This window comes from Ambystoma mexicanum, chromosome 2p (assembly GCF_040938575.1).
Source record: "Ambystoma mexicanum isolate Mex_15411 chromosome 2p, UKY_AmexF1_1, whole genome shotgun sequence".
NCBI lineage: Eukaryota > Metazoa > Chordata > Amphibia > Caudata > Ambystomatidae > Ambystoma > Ambystoma mexicanum.
Genome location: NC_090923.1, coordinates 549,034,338 through 549,061,343, shown reverse-complemented (window position 1 = coordinate 549,061,343; position 27,006 = coordinate 549,034,338). Strand labels below are relative to the sequence as shown.

At 47.3% G+C, this 27,006-nt stretch overlaps 1 protein-coding gene across 1 annotated transcript in view; it reads right to left on the bottom strand.

Annotated features, from left to right (window-relative positions):
- DNAH1 (dynein axonemal heavy chain 1) overlaps window positions 1-27,006 on the bottom strand; it is a 3,604,831-nt gene that overhangs the window by 1,421,321 nt on the left and 2,156,504 nt on the right. The window contains exon 44 of the mRNA XM_069644003.1: window positions 9,621-9,778. Within this exon, the coding sequence (XP_069500104.1) occupies window positions 9,621-9,778 (158 nt within the window). The remainder of the gene's footprint in view (window positions 1-9,620; window positions 9,779-27,006) is intronic.

Here is a 27,006-nt window from a genome sequence, read left to right as displayed (position 1 = left end):
TCGAGGTTGATAAAGGAGTACCAACTTCGGTTTGGTGATAATTGTGATAAACATGTTCTATGTACAGCGCTTTGCCAAAAGCGCTATATAAATAACCATTTGACCATGAGATTAGGTCTAGAATTTATCATTGAGTCCTTGCCTCTCTGCACTGTTGTATCATAACACTGGCATACCATTAGGTAGTAATAGCTCCAGGAAAGGAGGACTTTAATTAAACATCAAAAGACAATTCTGCTATCGAACCTCAAAGAACAAGTTACTTACCAACTGTAACGTTCTTTCGACTGGATGTTCCTCCCACGTATTCCTCATCTTATGATATTCGTATCCTGCCAGCTTTGCTGCTTCGGAAAAAAAATTCTCGGCAGAGGGCGCTGTGCACGAGGTTGTGGCGTTGATGACCCTCGACGGGCTCTGTACCGTGTCAACGTCACCATCAGTACAAATATCTTGTGCCGCGCCCGTTGGGTTCAGTTCTGTTTTTTCGAGGAAATATTCGAGGAACATCCAGGCATGCCTCATGACTGAAAACTCTTCATGAGAGAGAAGTGTAAATAACGCAAACTGTACTGCGGGTAGGATGGGAGGGGCGATGAGGAATACGTGGGAGGAACATCCAGCCAAAAGAACGTTACAGTTGGTAAGTAACTTGTTCTTCAAATGGATTGTGTCGTCCCACGTATTCCTTATCTTATGATAGACTCCCATAGCAGTGGTTATTTTTCTCATGGACGGAATGAAGTACCGCCTTGGCAAATAAACCCTCATTAGAGGAAGAAGCATCTAAGCAATAGTGCTTGATGAAGGTATGCATTGATGCCCATTGTGCAACTGAACAAATATCTACTGCAGGGACTCCTCTCTTCAGAGCCGCAGAAGTGCCATTCCCCTAGTGGAGTGGACTCGCAGCCCATCCGGTGGGTCTTTTCCCACGAATCTGTAGCACTCAATTATAGCCAGAATGATCCAGCGGGATATGGTCTGTTTTGTCACTGCTAATCCCAATTTACGGCCAGTATAACCTACAAAAAGTTGGTTATCCTGACGCAATTTTGACATTCTTGAAATGTAAAAACGGAGAGCCCTTTTAGGGTCCAGTCTATGCAATCTCTCTTCTTCCATGCCCAAATGAAGAGGAGGATGGAATGTTGGTAACCTGATTTCTTGTGACAAGTGGAAGTCAGAAACTACTTTTGGTAAGAAAGATGGTTTAACTTTAAGAACCACTTTGTCCTTGTAAAAAGTAGTATATGGAGGTTTACAAGACAGAGCCTGTATTTCACTAACCCTGCGGGCTGATGATAAGGCCACAAGAAGGACATTCTTCAATGTTAGAAGCCTCAAGGGACATGAGTGCAGAGGCTCAAAAGGTATACATGTTAGAAACTTAAGTACTAGATTTAAATCCCAAGTTGGGACATGAAAAGGGACTGGAGGTTATACGTTAGTAAGCCCTTTCAGAAATTGAATTATCAATGGAATTTTGAAGTAAGAAACCTCTTCCGAGGAGCGCTGAAAATGGACAGCGCAGCTAGATATCCTTTAATTGCTGCAATCTGGAGTCCCGGATTGGCTAGATGTAATATAAAAGAGAGCACCATTGGGGTGCCACATTGAAAAGGATCCACATCTTTATCTTTGCACCAGTTACTCAACTTGTTCCAACGACATCGGTACAAAGATTTTGTTGCTGGCCTTCTGGCCGAAAGCCATTACGTCATCCGGAAGATCCCAATCCTTGTATCTCAACCTCTCATAAACCATGCGTGAAGGTTGAGTGTCTTGACCTCTGGATGGAGTACCCGACCTTCCTCTTGCGAGAGAAGATCCTCTTTTTGCGGAAGACGTGTTGGAGGGCAGATGGACATGTCCAGAAGGTCCGGGTACCACGTCCTCCTGGCCCAATCTGGGGCAATTAGGATCATGGTTTTACTGAACTTTCTCAACCTCCTGATTACTTGAGGATTCACAGGGGCTAGAGGAAATGCGTACAGAAGTGGAAACTTCCAGTCCACTATGAACGCGTCTCCTAGAGCTCCTCTCGGAGGAAATTCCCTTGAGCAGTACTGTTCGCACTTCCGGTTTACCGTGGTCACGAACAGATCCACTTGAGGGGTTCCCCAAAGGGCGAAGATCTCCAGAAGGACTTCCTGAGCTAGCTCCCACTCGGGGGAGACTGTGCTCTGCCTGCTCAGAGCGTCTGCCGCCGTGTTCTGCTCTCCGGCTAGGTGAACTGCTGATAGAAAGATTCCTTCTCGTATTCCCCAGAACCAGAGTTGCATTGCCTCTCTGCACAGTGGTAGTGACCCTACGCCGCCTCTCTTGTTGAGGTAGTACATGGCCACCGTCATTATCAGAACATTCTTTCCTTGTACAGAGGGCAGGAAGGCCTTCAGCGCTAGTCTGATTTCCCTCAGCTCCAATAAGTTGATGTGTAGTTTGGACTCCGATGGAGACCAACGACCGGTGATTGTCAGATCGTTGGTATGGGCTCTCCACCCTGTGAGTGAAGCGTCCGTTACTACGGTTATCTCCGGCCATGGTTGCCAAAAAGATTCCCCCTTGAGGATGTTGTTGTTGGATGGCCACCATAGTAGATCCTGAGCAACTGCGCTCGGGACTTGCAGAAGATCCGACATACTCCCCGAGAACTGGGACCACTGAGTTCTGAGGGCCCATTGAAGGGATCTCATTCTCAATCTGGCCTCTGGCACCAGAAAAATGCAGGATGCCATGAGGCCGACCAACCTCAGAAAATCGACGGCTGGCAGATGCTGGGCATTCTGGAACTTTGTCACCATCTGCAGAATGTGGAGAGCTCTCAACCTCGGGAGGCGAGGCTTTGCCCGAGGAAGTATCCAAAACTGCTCCTATAAACTGGAGGTATGGTATCATCTGAGACTTCTTGAAATTGAGGGAGAAGCCCAGTTTGTTCGACAGATGTTCCTGAGCTTGTTCGGGAGAGCGCGCTCTGATCAACCAATCGCCCAGGTTGGGGTAGACGTGAAGCCCCCCTCTCCTGAGACTCGCTGCTACAACCGCCATCAGTTTGGTGAAAACCCTCAGGGCGGAGGTCAGCCCGAATGGCAGAACTCAAAACTGAAAGTGAGAACCGCCAACCGCGAAACTCAGGTACTTTCTGTGCTTAGGATGGATTGGCACATGAAAGTAAGCATCCTGAAGGTCCAATGATACCAACCAGTCTTGGAGTTTGAGAGCCTGAATGATCTGAGAAAGGGTTACCATCTTGAACTTGTCCTTCCTGAGGAACTTGTTCAAGTTTCTTAAGTCCAAGATGGATCTCAAACCTCCGTGCTTCTTTGGAATGAGAAAGTATGGGGAGTACCAACCCTTGTTCCTCTCCGCTACAGGTACCTGTTCTATTGCACCTTTCTCTAGCAGGGTTAGGATTTCCTGCAACAGGAGTGGATCTGGAATTTTGACAGAGTTGGTTCCCGGTGGATGGTCCTGAGGCCTTTTTAGGAAGGGAAGGCAGTAACCTTGAGCTACTGTCTCCAGTGCCCAAGCATCTGAAGTAATGCCCCGCCATTCTTTCAGATGCTGAGAGATTCTGCCTCCCACCAGGGTTTTGTGTGATAAGGCCTCAGAGTGATTTGGAGGCAGCTGCAGAAGCGGCTGAGCGCAAAGATGCAGCTCCTGAGGTTAGCTTTGCAGTCTTTCCTTGTCCACCACGAGCAACATTTTTCTTGCCTCTTTGAAAGGCCTGTCCTCTTCCTCAACCAAAAGAGGAGTAGTACTGAAAGGAACGACCCCTCCAGGAAGATGAGCCCGAATAGGGTTTCTGAGGCTGTTACATGGAGGTGCTAAGAGATTTAGCTGCCGCTTTTGAGGTCTGTAGTTTTTCTAGGCTTTCATCAGCCTTACTACCAAACAGCCTCAAGCCATCAAAAGGCATGCTGAGAAGTCTGGCCTGCACATCAGGTGCGAACCCCGACTTCCTCAACCACGCAAATCTGCGTAGCACTGTGCTTGCAGCCATGGATCTGTTGATACTATCAGCAGTATCCAGTCCAGATTGGAGACATTCCCCCATTGCCTCCTTTCTGTCTTTGACAATATTCAGGAATCCTTCCCTTTCCTCGCCTTCCGGAATATGTTCAGCCGCCGACGAAATGCAGTCCCACAGGGTATGGGTGAATCTGGCCAGGGTACAGGTGACATTAGTTGACTTTAGAGCCTTGCTACCCGAAGTAAAAACTTTACAGGCCCAAGCATCCACCTTCTTATCCTCTCTATCCGGAGGGATAGACGGATATGCAGCCTGTCTTGAGGTAGTTGCAGCCTGAATAACCAGACTTTCTGGAGTCAGATGCCTGTTTACATACTCCGGATCAGAACTAGAAGTTCTATACTTCTTAGGAAGATTACTGTTTACTGCATTACTGCAGCAATGTTGTCAGGAGATTCCCAGTTCTTTTCTACCGTTCTCTGAAGTGCCCTATGGAAGGGGCGAACTGGATCCTTCTGGGGGCCCCGATCAAGTATGTCAGTCATATCATCCTGATCAAAAGAAGGTGAGGCTCTACCCCAGCCCATGTATTCCACCACTCTATTCATTAAACTCCTGTACCCTGAATCTGCATGTTCTGCAGGGTCAGGTTTTACAAACTCTAGCTCAGGTGACGTATCAATGCCACTAGCAGAGTGAAGGGTGTCACACAGGTCTCTCATTTTCGATTCTGGATCGATTATGGGACCTCTCTAGTACCATATTTTACTCTAAAAGGAGAGACCTCCTCTCCTTCAGATCCACTTTCTTCAAATATAGAAGACATAGGGCCTCATTACACGGATGGCGGTAAGGGTTTACCGGTACCGGTAAGGGTACTGGTGCCGGTAAACCCTTACCGCCTTACTACGAGGTCCCTTTGTGGGACCCTACCTTAACGGCTGGTTTTACCAGCCGTTAAGGACGGGACCCGCAAAGGGACCTAGGAGGTAATTACGGTACCGCAATTTGTGGTACCGTAATTACCGCCTTCCCCATTCCCATTGAGCCCTATGGGGGCAGGAAGGGGGAAGGGCCATGGTGAATGGGGAATTACCACCCCCACACACCTTGGAATAGGGCGGTAATTCCGCCATTCACCATGGCGGACTCGGTAAAATACCGGTGGCAACCATGACGCTAATAGTGCCATGGTTACCGCCGTCTGTGTAATGAGGCGCATAGACTTTAAAAAGTCTGCTTTTGGTAAAGGAGTAAATCTCCTGTCTTGTTCATAAGTTTTGGTCGATGGTTTCGAAGGACTCTTCGAGGACACAGATGATGTCTTCGACAAAGGTGTCTAAGACGCTTTTGGCTTCGATGTCGAAGGCGTCGGCGTCGACGAAGTCACAGATATTTTCAACAACTTTTGTTTTTTATACGGTGTCGTGGAAACACTCGATTCTCGAGGAATCTTCGACAACTTGGTGTCGACTCGAGTTTTACGAGTTTCACCAATATTACTGGGTTTTGCCACAATAGTTCCTGACTTCCCCGAGTCGTCCGATGGAGCGACCGGGGTCTGGCTCTTTTGAGGCTTCTTTGAGTGTGTTGAGGCCGCATTCTCAAAGACCTCCATCATCTTCCTTCTAAAATGTTCCCATTTTCTTGGGGAATCCGACTTCGTCGGACATCGTACCAATTCAGTAGATTTATCGAATGATGAAGAGGGAGATCTATGTCTCCTTTTAACTTTTTTTGAAGAGGAAGATGAAGAGCACCTCGATCTACTACGAGATCGGGATCTCTTAAAGTGTCTATGACGATCCGATTCTTTCGAATCGCTCGATTTTTTTTTAATTATTTTTTTAGATTTTTTTTTTAATGTCTTTTAGACAAGGCCTTTGAGGTTTCCCGCCCCACCGCCGGTTTACCTTTCCTCTCACGAAGGGCTTTCTCTGTCATCGACTGACAGGAGTCACAGTCGCCGCTTCGATGGTCTGAACCTAGGCACCAGAGACAAATGCGTTGAGGATCGGTGATCGACATCTTCGATCCACAGTCAATACATGTTTTAAACCCTGTCTTGGGAGTAGAAGGGCTAGAGGAAGAAAACATTTTCAGAAGAAAACTTCGAAGCGCGCCGTTCTCAAGAGCGAAGCAATCGGAAAAACAGAACTGAAGCCAACGGGCACGGCACAAGCCATTTGTACTGATGGTGACGTCGACATGGTACGGAGCCCGTCGAGGGACATCGACGGCATGACCTCGTGCACAGCGCCCTCTAGCGAGAATTTTTTTTCTGAAGCACCGAAGCTGGCAGAATACGAATATCATAAGATGAGGAATACGTGGGAGGACACAATCCATTCGAAACACACAATTCAATTCATATTTGCTTTATTATGTAATTGACTAGGTTTTTGTGTTTTCAACATTTAAATATATACAGGATAGATCAAATGGCCAGACCTTAGAGAAATAATGAAAGGTGTATTCCATCACAATGGAGAAAGCTGCCACATGGTAATGATTTCTATAGTTTTTGCACACGTCAACTGGATGTACCATACATTTTACACTCTTGCAAAGGAGAAAAGTAATTGTTACTCTCTTGAAATCACATTCACTCTCAAAGGTTAGTAATAGGGAGTAAAATACTCCCACCTCAGAATCTTATCTGGAGCACTGTGTCCGCCTTTTGCGAAATCTTAGAATTGATAGATTCAATTTCTTAAACTAATTTGGTGACATTTTTATTGGAGGCTTCTAGACCTTCAATCACTCTTAATTTCAGCTACTTGGGAGTTTTGGCGTAGGGCCGCCATCTTTTATATCGTCGGCCTTTGCACACCACCTATTGACCAAATGGTATTTTAAGGTTGCTCCGTTATTTCTTATCCGCTGTCCGTGTGGTGTGGGAGTATTAAATGTTCTGACTCTGAAGGGTATTTATTACTCCAAAAAACAGATTTCATGTTATTATGATGAATTTGTTGCTCTTTGGGAATCTTGTCTGATCTTTTTTTATGAGAGTTCTTGTCTATTCCACTTGAATATAGAATTATGTTAATTCATGGCCTGGGCCACTTCAGAATATATTGCACTGTGCCCGCCCATGCATCTGGCTAGATTTGCGATTCGGGATCGCCTGTTCACCGATCCGGCGTTACCTCCGTTTCTCCTCTTACTGATTGCCAGCAAAGTGTTATGCTTTGGCGCCGTGGGCCACAGTTACAGAGGTCTCCCGCAATTCATGCCCGGTATTCTTCTACTGAGGCTCTGTAGAGGCTTTGCCTCGCCATTGGGCCCTTTGATGTTTTGGGAATGAAGCGTCCCTGTTTTCTCCCAATCCAACTCTCCTACCTTGAGGTTAGAGAGGCTTACAACAGCCCTCCACGATTCATGGGGGTTTCCCTGGTTGCTATTCTCATTCATGGAACAGCAGCTGCCATCGCTCATTCAGTGCACCCGGACTTCCCAAGCACAGGAGCGAAGTATAATAGACATGGACCCTCCGGAGGTGGAAGGCCCTGGGGCATAAGATGGAAGGTGGGCTCTATTGTGGTTCCGGACATGGGCTGCGCCTTCCAGGTGCTGCCCCCCTTTTAGCATGCGGTTGTTTAGGGTGGGCCACTAGGCCCTAGCAACAAAAGGGACCCAGACTACTCGGCGCCCAAACGGCAAGGAGGTCACAGGGGCAGGTGACAACAGGTAGTCCCTGCCCCTGACACCTCGCATCAAAGGCCCCACTCCCACCCGGACGGACATGGAGATAAGGGGCCTTTGACGTATCAAAGGGGGGCTGCCTTGCCCTCAGGCTAGTGGAGAAAGGCAAAATGCCTCACCAGGATGTATGGGAAGGAAAATCCCAAAAAAATGGAATTCAGTTTGATGAAAGCTGAAGCTCAAGAATCCTCCACTGAGGATGAAAATGAATAACGCCTCACAAGGGGCCAAATCCCAAGTGGATCATAGAGCAAATGGGATGCCTCAAAACGAGGAAAAAGGCACACGACAGTGGTGAAAGGCAATATTCCTCTCCAGTGTGCATGGGAAGTGCAATCCCAAAAACTGGATCTCAGTGGGATGAAAGCCGAAGCTCAAGAATCCACCACTGAGGATAAAAACAATAACGCCCAACGCCTAACAAGGGGCCAAATCCCAAGTGGATCATAGAGCAAATGGAAGGCCGGCATATGCCTCAAAACGAAGAATATAGCGCACAACAGTGGGGAAAGGCAAAATGCCTCTCCAGGGTGCATGGAAAGGACAATCCCAAAAATGAGTTAATTACTATATTAAATAAAGACTATTTATTGCAAGAAACTTTGGAAGACAGGAGGGGCGAAGCAATGAAGACATCTTGTGGATGAAGAATGCCATTGCGGAGCAATGGAGACATCTTGTGTATGAAGAATGCAGTATGAATGTCAATTTAAAAGCAAAGAAGATAAACTGGACACAGCTCACACGCTGGGTCCACAGAACGTCACAAGCTTTTGTATGATGGCAGGCAGGGATCAGCCTCGAGTTGGCCCTATGTGGGAGTAGGGTCCCCGCTCAGCTGATCCCCTGTTCCCCAAAATATTTGTGTTATGTCTTTTCATTATGTTTTATTATGGTTGGTTGGTTTTCTATTGCACCATAGCTCATGTACAATAAAGCTTGTGGCTAAAGTTTTTCCACCTTACCTTTTGGTTGGCCTCCTCATTATGGCACTGTCATTACTGTCACCTGTGGCTCCCTGCTTGACTCACCCCACACTAAAACACTTCCAGGCTTATGCCGGCTAAGAACTCCGCAAGAACCTGCAATGCCAATAACCTCCTTCAGGCGCCGTTGCGCAGTGCTGTCGCTGTCGCAGATCGCTCTCACCATGCTCCAGGGCCATCTCTCATTTCAATACTTAGACTGGAGGGTGGATGGATGGGGAAGTATTATGACTGAATAGCCCATCTGCACGCTATTTTGGAATCTTGGAATGCTGAAGTAGGAGCTAACCCAGCCATCCGTAATAGGAGTTTGTCACCAAAGCTCATATTCTGTCTGCCCAGTCAAAGTCGATTCAAAACCACAATAGGGTGGATGAGTTGCTATTACCTGGGAACCCTCTTCCCCTTAAGTCAGTTGCCACCAATGTATATTGCCACAGTACCTTTTCATCACTGCAGCAACACATTCTGGGACATGGCACCACCGCCCGATTTCCCCCCTCCCTCTACACTTTTTGAAAAAAAAATTAAAGTCAACCCCATTACTGTAGTGAAACTATAAAACAGTACAACAGCAAACCTTTTTCTCATGAAATGATGACCGTTACCTTGCTCAGTCACACTTTTTTTAACAATGGAAGCATTGCACAAGGCTTCTTGAAAAACTATCACATCATAAACGTTGTAAGGTACCACCTTTCTGAAGCACACAAGATACTAGTTAAGTAGCAAACGTTGTGCCAAACCTTTCAAAAGTGTGTCTATTGGCACCTGTACTATTGTAATGAAAAGTTAAGAACAAAGTCAAGTACTTGGGGATATTAAAATATACGTAGAATATGCAGGAAAACAAATATCCAATACAAATAAAATGGTTCATTCAGAGGATGAAAAAGTTATGCACTCACAGCGACTTCCATTTCAGGTGAAATAAGTTGAGATGTGGCCCTTACCAATCTGCTTACGGTCATACCAGCCATCATGGTCCATCCACTGGCGCAGGAGCTCGATGGGTGGTTGTGCTCCGTACGTTTCCAGTTGCGGCATGTTAAGGTCATCAATGAAGAATATGAAATATCGTCCAAGTGGTGGGCCAAAAAATCCCTTGCGTCTGTAAGAGGAGAGTACATATTTGAATGTGAGTAGCCTTAAAAAAGAAATGTGACTTTCTTGAAATTCTAGTTCGTCATCATGGGTATCTTCATTCTGTTTATAAACACCAATGAATATATCAGCCTTTGTGTGGGATCACAGAACCCTTTGCTACAGTGCAAACTCTCTTGGTATTACTAGTTAATGGTAATTAACTCAATTACTTATTTTTTTTTAACTTTTTTAGCAATTGATTAATAATAAACCTCCAGAAAGCACATTATTTTTGCTTTTATACATTCTACTTCCTTTCGCTTTACAACAAGAAAAAATGTAAACTAGAAAAATAAGTAGGATCATTGGCTCTTTATTAATACTCGTAAAAGCTGAATGGAACACCAGGCCCATCCCTAACCCACTGCTGGAGTCGGGGAGGGAGCTGGAGAGAAATAAATTAGGGAAAACAAAAAAAAGACTATAGAGCTCATTACAAGTTTGGCAGTCAAGTGGTAAAAGTAGAGGTAACAGAATTACTGTCACTTTTACCGCAAGGCCAAAGTAAGGATGTGCCATTCAATTCCATTGGCATAATTAGTGCCGAGAACTGGTGAAATAAGTGCCAGGGCTAATTCAGCCAGTGGAATTACCGTGAGAACCACAAATGGCATTTCCATCGTATTACATGTTGAAAAAAAGCTGAATTACCACTGAAAATCAGCAGTAATTCAGCCAAAAAAACAGTGCAGTTACCTCTAGCGAAGAGGTGGAGGTAAATGCACACAGGTGTTGGAAATGAGGTCACAGGTACACCCAATCCACTCAGGAGGAGGATATAAGGCCCACAGCATCCTCAAACACACATCCAAGCAACAAGCAGATATTGATTATGGGATCCACAACCTGGTACTATTCATCCAGCTACAGCAGCATGCATGACCCTAGCAGGGAAGCAGACAGGCACCACAAAGGTGCAGAAGACGTGTGCTGCGGAGGGCACCCATACCATGTGTCCGCCCATTCCCTTAGACACTGATGGGCAAGTAATTCGTGACACTATCGCTTGGTCCGTTCCACCATCACAAACCTGGCCATCTTGATCAAGGCTGATCTCAAGAGCGTCATCGCAATCAGAACAGCCACACCCTCCAACCACTTTGGTAAAGCTTGTGTCCGTCCTACACTTCTGTGTCACGGGCGGATTCCAGCACACTGTTGGAACACTGTATGGGATGTACCAGCCACATTTCTCAATGGTGCTGAAACAAGACCTGGCTGCGCTCATGAGGCATGCCCATCAGCACATCTCCATGTCCACCACCAAGGCGCAGGTGCACGAGCAAAGGCACGTTTCTATGTCATTGCCAGTTCCCCAACACCACAGCAGCAGTGGCTTCCCAGGCAATGGAACAGGCATAACGAAGCAGGAAACAGTTACATTCCATGAATGCCCAAATGGCATGTGATGCTGACCTCACAATCAGCCACTGCTGTGCCCGATACCCTGGTGCCACACATGATGTCATGATACTGAGGAGCAGCACCCTACCAGTGCACATGGGCGCGCACACAGAGGGGAGCGTATCTGGCTTGTGGGTAAGTAGCAGTAGTCAATCTGACAAAGACATAGCACTGTGACACACATGGAGAACGAAATCTAAAGAAATGTGAGCAAACTACAAGTCCCATAATGCATCACCAAGAAAGCAATGAATAGGCGATGAGCCAAGACTGACTTACACCAGTACACATACTTACCTCAGGTGACTCCACAGGACATCCTGGCATGCAAGGTAGCAGTACACAATCGGTAACACCAAGCAAGGCACCTATCAAAGCCATTCCCTGCTAATGCATGGTCCTGGGGCTGTAAATGGCCTACCACCATCTCCATAGTGCTAACTGCATGGGTGACGTCAGTGCATAGACAACAAATTATGAATGATGTTTCATACACTGTGAATGACAAAGTGCACTCTGTAGGCCAAGCCACCCCTCCCCCCCTCATAATTGATGCAAGGTGCATCATCCACTTGCACAGATGGGTACACACAGGCCAACAATACACTAGGCCCATATACATGTACCTCGACAGACAAACGGCCATGTCCAACACTGTACATTCAATTTCTGGTAGGTGACTCAGGACACCTGTGAGGAACCCTGGTACACCATAGGAGGCTGCCTGGAGGATCAGGACATGCATTGAGCGCAACTTTAGACTGCTGAAGGCTAGATTCAGGAGCCTCCACCATATAGGTGGGACACTCATGCACAGCACTGAGAAAGAGGGTAAAATCATAGTCATCCGCTATGCTGCACAACATGTGCATACGAAGAAACATACAAATGCCTCCAGATGAGGCCCATTCCCCCCCCCCTGGCTCTGATGAGGAAGACGTTGCAGGTGAATACAGGGGACCTCAGGTCATATGTGGCGAGGTGAGGAAAAGACGAATGGTCCGTCAGGACCTCATGGACAATTTATTTTGACTTAACTCAAATGCACCTCTGACGTCACTGCTGTTTCACTGAATGCACATATATCACCACTATAGAATAAATACTGTGGTGTAAATAATTCAATTTATTCCATGTATTTGTTCCATACATTCATCATCCTTCTGACATTGATTAATATCCCAACACTTGTTTCCCCATAGCTTTGGCTATGGTTCTTCAGGAGAGATTTCCTTATTGTTTTTTTCTTTTTCACAATCTTGTTTAGTATTGTTGGTTGTTTGTATTTATCCTTCACTTATATGGGAAAATTCAGATTTTCATTCTGATATCCTGTGCTTAGCTTGGTGCAGGTCCATCTACAAGGTGCGATTGCCTTGGTTCCTGCAGGAATCAAGGCAATCGCACCTTGTAGATGGACCTGCACCAACCTGTAACCTGCACCAACCTGTAATAATTGTCTAGACTAGTGATTTATTTTCAAATCAACAAACCAGATCACCAACTCCATCACCCACCCCACAGCCTGAGTCTGTCCCATGTGCTGAACCACAAGTGCTTCTTTTTGTCCCTTTTTTGTGCCGGCAGGGGAACATGAGACATGTGGCGCTGGGGGCGCCTGGCCTGCGTGCTGGCCACTGACCCCTCAGTAGAAGTGGCTGACACAAAAATGATTGGCTCACTGCCCCAAAGGTTTTTCATGGCGAGATTGATTACTCTGGCCATGGTCTCATGTGAGGCTGAGATTTGCTCTGCAAGCTCCCTCACCCTCTGGGTGATGAGACTGTTACTTGCATTTGCACTGTATTCCGGCACAGCCGGTCAATGGATATGGCCACCCGCCTGCAGGCCGCCTAGATCACGTTGCGCATGGCCTGTGAATGGCACAATCACTCCTGTGCGATTTCAGCATGCCGTTTCACAATCCTGTCCAGCCACTCCCAAATGGCTGCAATGTGGGGCCCTGCACTAGCTCAGGAGATGGCTGGGCGCCCAAACCCTCGTCGTGGGATGCCTGGCCTGCCTGCTCTGAATGGTCATCCGTGTCCTCTGACTGCTCGAAGTAGATTGCACTGTGAGATGACAAGGGGGAGGACTGCATGGGCGGGAGGATAAGCATAGGGAAGGATTCCAGTGAGAAGTGCCTCACTGGGGAACAGGCAGGACTGGAGTTGGATGAGGAATACTTCAATTGCACGGAGGCAGCGGGTGCAGTGGGCTGGGCACATGTGTGGATGTTGCCAGCACTTGGGCCGGTATGTACTGCTCCCGAGTACCCAGCAGTGGTGGGGGTGCCCCTGTTGCGGGTGGAGCTGCAACCTCCATAATGGCCTTAATGGCCTGCGTAGGCGCAGAACTCTCCTCACAGGCAGCTGGTCTAATCTGTTTGCGAGGTAGCTAGGACTTTTCCTGTGGAGACAACAATGCGTGATGCAAAGGATCCTATAGGTCACTCTACTCTGCTACGGGAGCCAGGGCAGAGCCCTACTGGCATTAGAGACATGATCAGATCTCTTTAGGCCTTCCACCACTCTCACAGCATTATTTTGGACGACCTGGAGAAGGCCTGCACAGTAATCTATGCGGGCCCCAATGATTGCCCTGATAATGGTGGCACAATTAGACCGATTAAGAAACAGCCTGATTTGTGCTAGCAGTTTAAGTAGTAAGCTGAGAGACCAGACTGTTGATGTGTAATTCCATGGATAGTTACTGGTAGAACGACGCCCAGTGTTTTAACTTTGGGAAGAGTCGTTATGATACATCCTGAAATGTTGAAAGTATTGTATTCATTGCCTAGTTTCCTTAGCTGGGCGGCCTGGGATCATAAATTCTGTTTTTTTTGTGTTAAGCGCAAGGCCGTTGTCAATCATCCAGGATTCAATCTAGTTGTAGATATTGTTGACAGCAACGTGTCTTTAACATGATCCCTAGAAAGGGGGGGATCAGACACTGGGTGTCAACAGCGTAGTTGGCATACAGGGTTCCTTCTTCCTCCAGAATTTAAAAAAGGGGATAGTAGATGTTGAAAAGCATGGGTGAAATGCACGCCCCCTGTGGTGCTCTACATGGAACCAGGTAGTCATTGGCCAAGGCATCGTTATGAAAGACCTTAGCTTGTCGTCCCGATAGAAAGGAATGGACCCATTCGGCTGTGTCAGGAGAGAAGTGGGCCGTGTTCTGTAGTCTTTGCACCAGTATTTTATGATCTACCACGTCAAAAGCTGAAGACAAGTCAAGCAGCATCAACATCTGTTAGGGAGGATTCTCATTCAATGGCTACTTTCCCTTACCTAATGAGTCCCTCAGCAGCTTTGCTGGATTTCTGGAGTTTATTTTCCACTTGGTAAGAGTGTACAGTTAGCCTTCTTTTCCCCACTCTTACTTGTATTTTGTCATGTGTATTTCATCTGTTTTTGCGATTGTGAACTCTGGAGTACACCACTTCAGTAGCCCCCTTCTTTTGTATGTTACACAGCACCTTCAGTGCAGTGACACAGGGTTGTCTTTTAGACTTCCCACCGACTCCATTTCTGAGGCTGACTACTGTCCCCCAGAAAAGGGTAAAGTTGCCATTAACTTTACTTAGTCATTTAACCACAGATCCAGTACACCCCATCTTACATGGAGTGCTGGATAGGGTTAAACCTTAACCCTTTTTATCTGTACCTCCTAGAGCATTGTTTCTCTCTTTTAACATTTAGACTTGGCTGGTGGCAGTGGTATCTACCCTAACTTTTCTACCGCGATTATACTATATAAATGTGGTATTGTTTTAGGCTATTAAATTAGCCTCGAACTTAAACCCGCTTGACCAAATACTTTTTCTTTTGGCTCTGGTCGGGTTTATTCGCCATTTCTTTTTGTTAAAGTCTTTCTTGTGTTTTACTTTGTGCGGCAAACCAGGTTTGCCTTCTTTGTTCACTGTCTTTTGGCGGGCTTCTGCCAAGAAGCCCTCCTCTAGGCACCTGGGTGTCTAGGTGGGCTGAATGTGAGGGAAGGGTGTAGTCAACCGCTGCACAGGGTACCCTAGGAAACCCAAGTCGCACTTTGCCATGATTGGCTGAGGTAGTTGTCTGGGCCGGACAACCCCCCTGCTGCGTGATTGACAGCCAGGCTGTGTGAATGGGGGATTTTCGCATAAAGGCAGGTCTCTTGGGCTAGAAGGCAGAGTCGCCACTGGAACTACAAGGAACCGAAGAGAAGCGGAGAAGAAGTCGACTGCTGCAACTATCCCGTCCCGGTGAAGCCCTGCTGCAGTCCTGAGCTATCTACCCTTCGACGACCAGAGAATATCCAGTCTGTAGTCTTCTTCTCTTGAGCTTGGTGTGGATAACCAGCTCATCTTCTACAGCCAGAGGACCCTTTTAGTGGTCGAAATCGCTGCACACTGCTGTAGTGGTCCGGCTAGCCATCTGAAGAGCCTCTCAAGGAGCGCAGCTTTTATTCACCGTTGCTGCTGCCGGCTTCATCCCTGTGTGGTGCAGACCCCTCCAGACGTCCTCCTTCGGATCAAAGCTCCAGGAACCGAGGGTCTGCAGGAAACTACCAGGAACAACTGCCATGGCACCAGCGTCTTCATTGAATAAGGTACTGTGTTCTGATTGAAGAATTAGGGTGAATCCCTTTTCTTCGCCTCCAAGGCTTGCCCTTGTCTTCCCTCCTTCTTATAACTTTTGCTTCCTCTGTTGACAATATCCAAGTACTCCTGGCTATGTTGAATCGTGAACTATCCGACTGTGTGATCCACGACAACAGGAACCCGGTTCCACTTGACACTGGCTCCGGCCTATTGACTTTTGAATTTCTGTCTAAGAGTGTTTTCTGGTTCTGTCTGCCTTGACAAAAGTATTGCCTATGATTTTTGCCCCCAACTCTCTCTGTGTATCTCAGGTGCTAAGTGTGTTATTGCCCCCGTAACATTTCTTGCCGCGGATACGCATTTCTTTAGTAAGACTGAACTGTCATTACTGTCAAAAAGTGATCGCAAGTGTATTCCCGGTAACGTCTGTTGTTTCGCAACACCGGTCCGCTAAAACACAGGGTACTTACCTTGAAATATACTGTACAAAGTGAATTGTTTAGTGATAGTGTATTTTACGTGTGGTTTTTGAATCAATAGAAGTGTCGTGTTTATAACAAATGGTTTAAAATAAATGTACTTATATTTTTACCTGAAACCTTCAGTCAGTGTTTGCTTGAGTCACAGTAATTGTGGTCCCTTTGTGTAATCTCTGCTACTGCTCATATACTCTTTAGATAAGCCTGGCTGCTCTGCTACTGCTACCACTTTAACATAGTAGTACAGGCTTGTACCAAAGGTAAAACTTGTATTGCCACCTGTAGTCTTAATTGTGTGTAGTGGTCCCTAAGGGCACTGCACAGGATTCTGCCTAACAACATCACAGTGCTGCCCTTATCAAAGTGATGTAGAATATTCGCTTTGAGGTCTAACAGGGTGGATTCAGTGCTATGTGCCTTCCTAAAGCCTGATTGTTTATGTCCCATCAGGTTATGAGATTCTAAGAAATCTTGGATCTGCAAATGTGCAACCTTATAAAGATTCTTGAGGGATATTGGTGATTGGGCGATAATTCTCTGGTGGAGCCGGGTCCAGGGATGTTTTTTTCAATAACGGTGGGATCCAGGCCTGCTTAATGAGGCTTGGGGCAATGTTTTCTCTGAACGATCTATTTATGAACTTGGTAATTAAAAGGTAGGAGTTGTGTTGCGCAGTTTGCAATGACCACAGCTGGGCAGATATCTCTGTTACAGGTGGTTGGTTAAGGCTAGTTAGTATTTCGGAGATTTCTGATTTTGTTACTTCCTTAAAGGAAAATGGTGGAAACGCGGTATTAAGGATTTCAATCGGGCGACACACACCTTAGTCTCGGCCTAGTATGCAGCGCACAACTGAAATGCTTATTTTTTTATATTAGATTCAATATTGAGATGGTACACCACTCATATCACACCCCCTTTTCAAATACCCTGGGTCACAAAGGACCATGAACCAGGCTGTTTAGTAAAATACAATATTTATTTATTTATTTTAAAATTCAAAAGAAATCATACCATTTTTAATATGGGGCAGCAATCATCAATGGGGTGATAACAACAATAGGAATGTAAGCAATGCACTTAGTTTAACCTTCTATTGACACATATACAAAACGCCAGGGAATAAAAGCACTTTTTGATTTTAGGAAAGATAGCACTCAAGTTAGGATTTCCTCCTGCAATGTTCCCTCAACCCGCAAATCAATTTTGAATGGATATGAAGAAACAGCAGGTAATCAGGAATAAGAAGCTGAAAACAGAATTCAAATCCAACCTTCCCTCCTCAAATAAGAGTGAAAAACGAATTTGAAACCCTTGCAATGTTAAAAATGACACTCGGAAATGGATGAATAAAATAATGAATGTGTGTAAAAACCTTTATAGCAGATACAATTCTTCACTAAAGCAACAATGTAAAGTTACAAACAATCCAAAGCAAGAGCATACAGTTCGAAAAATGAATGGAAGATTTCAAACAGTTTACAATCAAAATGACACGTTGGAAACTTTGCAAATATTTCAGTTTTCCGTGTAAATTTACTAAAACGCTTTCTTTGAAAAACGGGGGAAATATTGTAAATCGCAATGGGGGGTAGCTATAGATCACAGGTACACGATGGAAGTGAAAGTAAGTCTTTAGCTGGTAAATTGAATGAGTTATGCAAGATCTAAGAAGGTGCACTTTGAGTAAATGAAGGCGCGAAAAAGGGAAGAAAATCAGTTGTGGCAAGAACAGTTTTACTCTACACTAGAGTATTCAGGCTAGGCCCCCAAAGAGGGACACAGTAGAGTCAGGGTTGATTCACGATTTCAACTCCGCCACCCGAGTGCCCAACCCTGGCGGAACCAGTCCGATCCCTCGAAATAGGACTAATGGCTTAGGACTACACAAGGCAAAATTACTAAAGAGATGGCGCTAGCACTAGAAATCAAAGGCAGGGTTGCAAGAATGATTCTGACAGTTTGAACACGTTATCAGGATAAGGATAGGATGAGAGTGAGATAAGGACAAATACAAGATAGGCTATGGGTTTAGATGGGTTTCTATTGATAATCAGTCCACTTTAGTTTAGGATTTTTGGACCGTCAGCGTTCTGGTCACCACACAGATCTTGTCTAACAAAGGACAGCCCGACAAAATCAGCGGGACAGGATCAGCTGGGCAGGGCCTGGATACCAAATGATAGTTCTGGTCATAGGATGGCACAGGTACCTCTGGATGCAGTTATTTGGCAGCAATTGGTGGGCCGCAAGCCAGGCTGGTCTCAGGAGGCTTCCCACAAAATACCACTGCTTCTCCCTTTGGGTATTGGGATTTTAGAATTGAGGCCTTGCTGGAAGGGTCAGCAATGCTTGGCCTGGTAGTTGGATCTGGAATCTGGATCAGTGCAAGATGAAAGAAACAGGAACAGGACGCTGCGCAGGAAATCAGGAAGAGAGTGTGTGGAGTCCTGTCAGGGACCCCCTTTATGCAGAGCATAGTGACATCATTGACTATATTGCTGGGCCGGCTTAGCTAAGCACGCCTTTAAACAACTGGAATGGACAATCAATGTTGGTTGCCTCCCCTGGGTTGTACCCAGTTTATGAGGTTGTATTTTATGATGGAAAAAGACTTCCCACAGACCTTTTTGCCAAAAATCTGTCATACCAGTGTTTACACTTTTGTACAATGGTGGCACCATAATACATTGCATAATCAGGTCACATATTTTATGTCCAGGACAGCCGTCCAATCCTGCAATCTGTAAGACATTATTTTGGACAGTTGCTACTTTTTGATAATTTTAAGCATGAAAAGTTCGGCCTAAAATTCCCTAACTTTATACATATGTGCGGTTGATCATAAGGTATGTAAGTATAAAAATTTACATTTGGGACATGTATACCTTTCTGGTAATCTGCAACATTTTGTTACTTCTGTTCCCTATGCAGCAATGAAATCTATGACGTCTTCAAAGAAAGGCCATAGAATTACTTCTAAACAGTGAAATATTTACATTTTTCCAAAGTCCTGCTGCAGAGATAAAGGTCTTTACATTTGTATTCATGTAATAGTCTCTAGAAGCAAATGGCAGTCTTTGTTCCTGGGTCAATTTTTTTTTGTCCTTCACTGCTGCCAACTGTCATTTCCTTTAGAGCATGGTGGGGGTTTCTCAGCTTAATTAAAGTTTTTATTGCCCCTTCACACTTCACAGGTTAGTGTCCCAGGACGTCTACTGTCCCAGCCTGGAGCACAGCCAAATGTCTGACGAGCGTGTTAACTTTCTTTGTCCTGGCCCATTCAAAGTCTTTCAAGCTGGCAATTATCACTTTCGTGTCCTGGAAACTTCCCCCTAAGAAGGGAGGTGTGCTCCCTTCTTAGGGGGAAGTTTCAAGGCTGGCACTTGAATAACTGGTTTTATTTTTTGGAGCTTGCAAACTCAGCCCATGTGTCTTAATCTTTATTTTCTTATTTTGAGTCTTGAATTAAAACAAACCTGTGGAATAAAAATAGTCTGTGTGGCTATTATCACCAGCACAAACCCCTTCACATTGCTAGGTAATGGCAGGCTTTCCTTCAACAGTTTATTTTTAAATAGGTCATTTATTTTCTTACTTTAAATTTGGTTTGGCATCTGTCTTTCCAATATGGTTTACACAACAGTCTGGACAAGGCAAAGGTCTCCATAAAATTGACATGTGTACATACTTTTTAGCCAAAGTTAAGCACTTTTCCGTGTTTGATGCAGTACAGCTTTTGTTGGATTTTAGGTTTTGGCTGGCACAGCCTGTCATTCTGGAATAAGGCTTGGTTTTGCTGAGGGACAGTGGGGATATGCATGGGCATGGTAGGGCTATTTAATCACAGTGGCTTTAAGGAACAGAGGGAATGAGCGTCAAAGCCACATTTTTTTTTAAAGGTGAAAAATTGTTTCTTTTCAATGGATATTTTGGCTTTTGCAGCAAAGCAACGCTGCTTTTTCCACTTTTTTCCTTTTGTTTATGTGGGAACCCACTGGCAATCTCCTTTAGTTTGCCCCCTGGTTCCATCCTGCCTGATGTGTGCATGGCAGGACGGCGCAGCCATTTTTGTTGTTGTTGCAAAACGCAGTTTTGAGCCATGGTGCTCACAGGAGCCAGCAGAACCCTTCTGTGGTTGTTTCTGCGCAATTGCAGCTTAGTGATGTGGGGCAAAGCCGTTGAGTGGGTCAATATATCCCACACCGGGAGGAGGTTTTTATTTGGCAGAAGCCCTAGTGCAGTCCAGGACAGTGCGGTTGGCCCTTACTCTTTCTCTGATCTTGTCTATTTTATTTGTCATAGCTTCCTGTATGCTGGTGCACCATTTAGAATATTTGGTCATTTCAATGGAGACAGGGGCATGAGGGTTCACGTTCTTTTAGAATTTTAAACAATTCTCTGGTGTTAAATGACGCCCCATCAATTCTATTGTCATATGATAGTTCCTTTGCCTCACAGATGGCTGTTTTGTAGCATTTAGCCACGCTGGTGTATTTATTTCATGGAAATGTGTTAGGTGTGTTGTCATGTAGTGATGTGTGTGCTATGGGGTCACAGAGTGCTCGGCCTCCAGGGGGGCATCCTTCATGTGACTGACAGTATAGCAATCTACAGCATTGATTGATGTGCGTGCATATGGTCAATGTGGGGGTCGTGCATTGCTTGGACGGTGCAGTCATATGCATCACTGACATACAGGGACATGTGTGCGCATGTGGGGCTGGATGGTTGTTTCTTGCATATCCTGTAGTACTGTCAGCTGAGGGGTGCCCTGCTAGCTGTGGTGAAGTCATGACGACATATGGTTGGACATTATCTCCATGGGGGCCATGCACCTACTGGTCAGTTGCAGTGGTTGTTGGTTTGAGAGACACGTCCAGTGGTGTTATTTGCCTGACATGCGCTATATGTTTGGCACCATGCCTGCTGTGGTGTCTGTGCATGGGTGACCGGTGTGTGGGCAAGAGTTGGTTGTGATGTGTAATGTAGATGTGCATCAGTCCTTGTTACTTGCAGTTCGATGGTGGTTGTTGCGTACGTCATGCCCTCGTCGCCCTACTTGGTTGGAATGTAAGGGGGGATCACAGCTTCAATTACTCATGTAATGGCCTGCAGTGTAACCTGGATGGGCCAGGCATTGTCGGGGTTGCCGTCGCCTGGATGCATGGCAGTTTGTGTATGTCTACATGCTATTAGGGTTCTTCTGCAGTGGACCCATCATTTACTCACGTTCTAACCAGGTTCTCCCTGGCTGCAGGCTCTGACCTAGCCGAACCCACACCCTCCAGGTCCACCATGTGGAGGATGCGGCTGATCATCTCCTCCCATGGGGTCAGCTGTAGAGGGTCTACTGTTCCTCACCTGTGGCAGCCATCTCCCTGCAGTGGTTGGAAATTAGGCTGCAGACTCGGACTTGAGGTTGTTCCACCTCTTCTTCATATGCTCTGCGTCACGTGGGACATGGCCTAGCCACTGATTCGTCCAGAATGTCTGCCCAGATGGCATTCTTGCTCTGCTGGGTGGTGTTCAGTTGTTGTGACCCATAGAGTTCCTCAGAATGGGCCACCACCTGCTCTACTAGGATGGTCAGCTTCCAATTGCTGAATTTGGGTTTTTCGCACCCGCATATCAGGAACCTTAGACTTGCCCTTCCCTGCAGATCTGATTGTGCTTGCCTCTGGGGATGGATGGCACTCCTACAGGTTGATTTTCAATGGATTGTGTTTTTAAAGATGACTGCTGCAGTACTTCCTTTTCCTGCGATTATGTTATTTCCACTGCCAGTAATTTCCCTGTCCGATTTAGCCCTGATTGACCCAGCGGTAATGGTAATTCTGGTGAATATGTGCAGATTTACCATCGTGTACTTGGTTTTCAGTGGTAATTCCGCCCGATGAAATTACTGTTACCGTCAATGGTGGGTGCGCGCTCCCGCCAAGTTTTAAAGTTATTTATAGTGCGCACCTTGGACCCAAGGGCATTAGGGCGCAGACAAGATAAACTAAACCCGAAACAAGAAAGGTGGTACAGCTGTTAGCTGGGATGGCTATGGGGCTGAGTTAATGAAGACAAGCACCTGAGTTAAGAAAATAGCCAGGTTTTTAGGTCTTTCTTAAATGCTGTCAGGGTGGAATGGCTTGTTAGGGCTAACAGGAGCTGGTTCCAAAGCTTGGGTGCCGCAAGAAAGAATGCCCCATTCTCAGCTTTCTTTGTTCTGCTGCATGGAAGGAACAGGTAGTTCTGGCCGCAGGACCCAAGTGCCCTGCCATTGACTTTCTCAATAATGTGAGCCTGCAAGTATGAAGGTATAAGGCCAAATCTACACTTAAAGGTAATGACCAATAATCTAAACTTGGCACGTGCCGCTACAGGGAGCCAATGCAGGGAGCGGCTGGCCTCTGAAACATGATTGCGGCGGGATAAGCCAACTACAACTCTGACTGCCCCGTTTTGTACAATCTGGAGTCTGTTTGAGTCCAATTTACAAAGAGTGACCAAAAGACTACTGCAGTAGTCAATCTTTGCCCCGATAATTGCTCTGGCCATGGCTATGGTTTCCGAGTTAGCTTGCGAGATAAGAGGTCTAAGGTGCAACAAAAGTTTAACATAGTAAACAGCGACAGAAACAACGCTGGCCACATGAGATCTCATGGAGAGTGTCTGGTCAAGAACCACCCCCAACATTTTTAGTTTAGGTAGAGGGGCGATATTGTCATCCCTCAGCCTGTAAAATCTGTAAGCCGGATCCAGCTTGGCTATTGCAACTGAGTTGCCAACCATCATCAACTCAGTCTTCCCTTTGTTCAAGGCAAGTTTGTTAAAGATCATCCATTTCTCAATGAGTGTATAAACTCTATTAAGCTCCTGTTCGTCCCGCAATTGAACGCCGGAAAGAGGGACGACATACTGGGTGTCGTCTGCATAGTTTGAGAACATGACCCCTTCATGCTCCAAAAAAAGAAGATGTTCTGGAGGGTTGCCCCGAGCAATGCCAGTGGTTAAGATTCGGTCTAAACCTTCCAGCCATCACCTCTTTGTTTTTGCTTTGTCACCCCGAGTGGGACGGGTATGCCCAGACGTGGGTCCCGTGCCTGCTGGGCCTAGAGACCCAAGCTACTCCTCACTGATGAGCCCCAACAAGGGTGAAACATGTTTGGGGATGCTTGTGGTCTCGTGCAGAAGGGATGTGACCTAGCAGTTCGGGCTGGACTACCCCTTCTGGGGTGGGGCCAAGCCTGATTTGCATATGGTCTTTCCCCTTCTGTATGGCTTGGCAGGCGAAGAACGATGGTCTGGAGGGTTGCCCCGAGCAATGCCAGTGGTTAAGATTCGGTCTAAACCTTCCAGCCATCACCTCTTTGTTTTTGCTTTGTCACCCCGAGTGGGACAGTTATGCCCAGACGTGGGTCCCGTGCCTGCTGGGCCTAGAGACCCAAGCTACTCCTCACTGATGAGCCCCAACAAGGGTGAAACATGTTTGGGGATGCTTGTGGTCTCGTGCAGAAGGGATGTGACCTAGCAGTTCGGGCTGGACTACCCCTTTTGGGGTGGGGCCAAGCCTGATTTGCATATGGTCTTTCCCCTTCTGTAATGGCTTGGCAGGCGAAGAACGATGGTCTGGAGGGTTGCCCCGAGCAATGCCAGTGGTTAAGATTCGGTCTAAACCTTCCAGCCATCACCTCTTTGTTTTTGCTTTGTCACCCCGAGTGGGACGGGTATGCCCAGACGTGGGTCCCGTGCCTGCTGGGCCTAGAGACCCAAGCTACTCCTCACTGATGAGCCCCAACAAGGGTGAAACATGTTTGGGGATGCTTGTGGTCTCGTGCAGAAGGGATGTGACCTAGCAGTTCGGGCTGGACTACCCCTTTTGGGGTGGGGCCAAGCCTGATTTGCATATGGTCTTTCCCCTTCTGTAATGGCTTGGCAGGCGAAGAACGATGGTCTGGAGGGTTGCCCCGAGCAATGCCAGTGGTTAAGATTCGGTCTAAACCTTCCAGCCATCACCTCTTTGTTTTTGCTTTGTCACCCCGAGTGGGACGGGTATGCCCAGACGTGGGTCCCGTGCCTGCTGGGCCTAGAGACCCAAGCTACTCCTCACTGATGAGCCCCAACAAGGGTGAAACATGTTTGGGGATGCTTGTGGTCTCGTGCAGAAGGGATGTGACCTAGCAGTTCGGGCTGGACTACCCCTTTTGGGGTGGGGCCAAGCCTGATTTGCATATGGTCTTTCCCCTTCTGTAATGGCTTGGCAGGCGAAGAACGATGGTCTGGAGGGTTGCCCCGAGCAATGCCAGTGGTTAAGATTCGGTCTAAACCTTCCAGCCATCACCTCTTTGTTTTTGCTTTGTCACCCTGAGTGGGACGGGTATGCCCAGACATGGGTCCCGTGCCTGCTGGGCCTAGAGACCCAAGCTACTCCTCACTGATGAGCCCCAACAAGGGTGAAACATGTTTGGGGATGCTTGTGGTCTCGTGCAGAAGGGATGTGACCTAGCAGTTCGGGCTGGACTACCCCTTTTGGGGTGGGGCCAAGCCTGATTTGCATATGGTCTTTCCCCTTCTGTAATGGTTTGGCAGGCGAAGAACGATGGTCTGGAGGGTTGCCCCGAGCAATGCCAGTGGTTAAGATTCGGTCTAAACCTTCCAGCCATCACCTCTTTGTTTTTGCTTTGTCACCCCGAGTGGGACGGGTATGCCCAGACGTGGGTCCCGTGCCTGCTGGGCCTAGAGACCCAAGCTACTCCTCACTGATGAGCCCCAACAAGGGTGAAACATGTGTGGGGATGCTTGTGGTCTCGTGCAGAAGGGATGTGAGCTAGCAGTTCGGGCTGGACTACCCCTTTTGGGGTGGGGCCAAGCCTGATTTGCATATGGTCTTTCCCCTTCTGTAATGGCTTGGCAGGTGAAGAACGATGGTCTGGAGGGTTGCCCCGAGCAATGCCAGTGGTTAAGATTCGGTCTAAACCTTCCAGCCATCACCTCTTTGTTTTTGCTTTGTCACCCCGAGTGGGACGGGTATGCCCAGACGTGGGTCCCGTGCCTGCTGGGCCTAGAGACCCAAGCTACTCCTCACTGATGAGCCCCAACAAGGGTGAAACATGTTTGGGGATGCTTGTGGTCTCGTGCAGAAGGGATGTGACCTAGCAGTTCGGGCTGGACTACCCCTTTTGGGGTGGGGCCAAGCCTGATTTGCATATGGTCTTTCCCCTTCTGTAATGGCTTGGCAGGCGAAGAACGATGGTCTGGAGGGTTGCCCCGAGCAATGCCAGTGGTTAAGATTCGGTCTAAACCTTCCAGCCATCACCTCTTTGTTTTTGCTTTGTCACCCCGAGTGGGACGGGTATGCCCAGACGTGGGTCCCGTGCCTGCTGGGCCTAGAGACCCAAGCTACTCCTCACTGATGAGCCCCAACAAGGGTGAAACATGTTTGGGGATGCTTGTGGTCTCGTGCAGAAGGGATGGGACCTAGCAGTTCGGGCTGGACTACCCCTTTTGGGGTGGGGCCAAGCCTGATTTGCATATGGTCTTTCCCCTTCTGTAATGGCTTGGCAGGCGAAGAACGATGGTCTGGAGGGTTGCCCCGAGCAATGCCAGTGGTTAAGATTCGGTCTAAACCTTCCAGCCATCACCTCTTTGTTTTTGCTTTGTCACCCAGAGTGGGACGGGTATGCCCAGACGTGGGTCCCGTGCCTGCTGGGCCTAGAGACCCAAGCTACTCCTCACTGATGAGCCCCAACAAGGGTGAAACATGTTTGGGGATGCTTGTGGTCTCGTGCAGAAGGGATGTGACCTAGCAGTTCAGGCTGGACTACCCCTTTTGGGGTGGGGCCAAGCCTGATTTGCATATGGTCTTTCCCGTTCTGTAATGGCTTGGCAGGCGAAGAACGATGGTCTGGAGGGTTGCCCCGAGCAATGCCAGTGGTTAAGATTCGGTCTAAACCTTCCAGCCATCACCTCTTTGTTTTTGCTTTGTCACCCCGAGTGGGACGGGTATGCCCAGACGTGGGTCCCGTGCCTGCTGGGCCTAGAGACCCAAGCTACTCCTCACTGATGAGCCCCAACAAGGGTGAAACATGTTTGGGGATGCTTGTGGTCTCGTGCAGAAGGGATGTGACCTAGCAGTTCGGGCTGGACTACCCCTTTTGGGGTGGGGCCAAGCCTGATTTGCATATGGTCTTTCCCCTTCTGTAATGGCTTGGCAGGCGAACAACGATGGTCTGGAGGGTTGCCCCGAGCAATGCCAGTGGTTAAGATTCGGTCTAAACCTTCCAGCCATCACCTCTTTGTTTTTGCTTTGTCACCCCGAGTGGGACGGGTATGCCCAGACGTGGGTCCCGTGCCTGCTGGGCCTAGAGACCCAAGCTACTCCTCACTGATGAGCCCCAACAAGGGTGAAACATGTTTGGGGATGCTTGTGGTCTCGTGCAGAAGGGATGTGACCTAGCAGTTCGGGCTGGACTACCCCTTTTGGGGTGGGGCCAAGCCTGATTTGCATATGGTCTTTCCCCTTCTGTAATGGCTTGGCAGGCGAAGAACGATGGTCTGGAGGGTTGCCCCGAGCAATGCCAGTGGTTAAGATTCGGTCTAAACCTTCCAGCCATCACCTCTTTGTTTTTGCTTTGTCACCCCGAGTGGGACGGGTATGCCCAGACGTGGGTCCCGTGCCTGCTGGGCCTAGAGACCCAAGCTACTCCTCACTGATGAGCCCCAACAAGGGTGAAACAT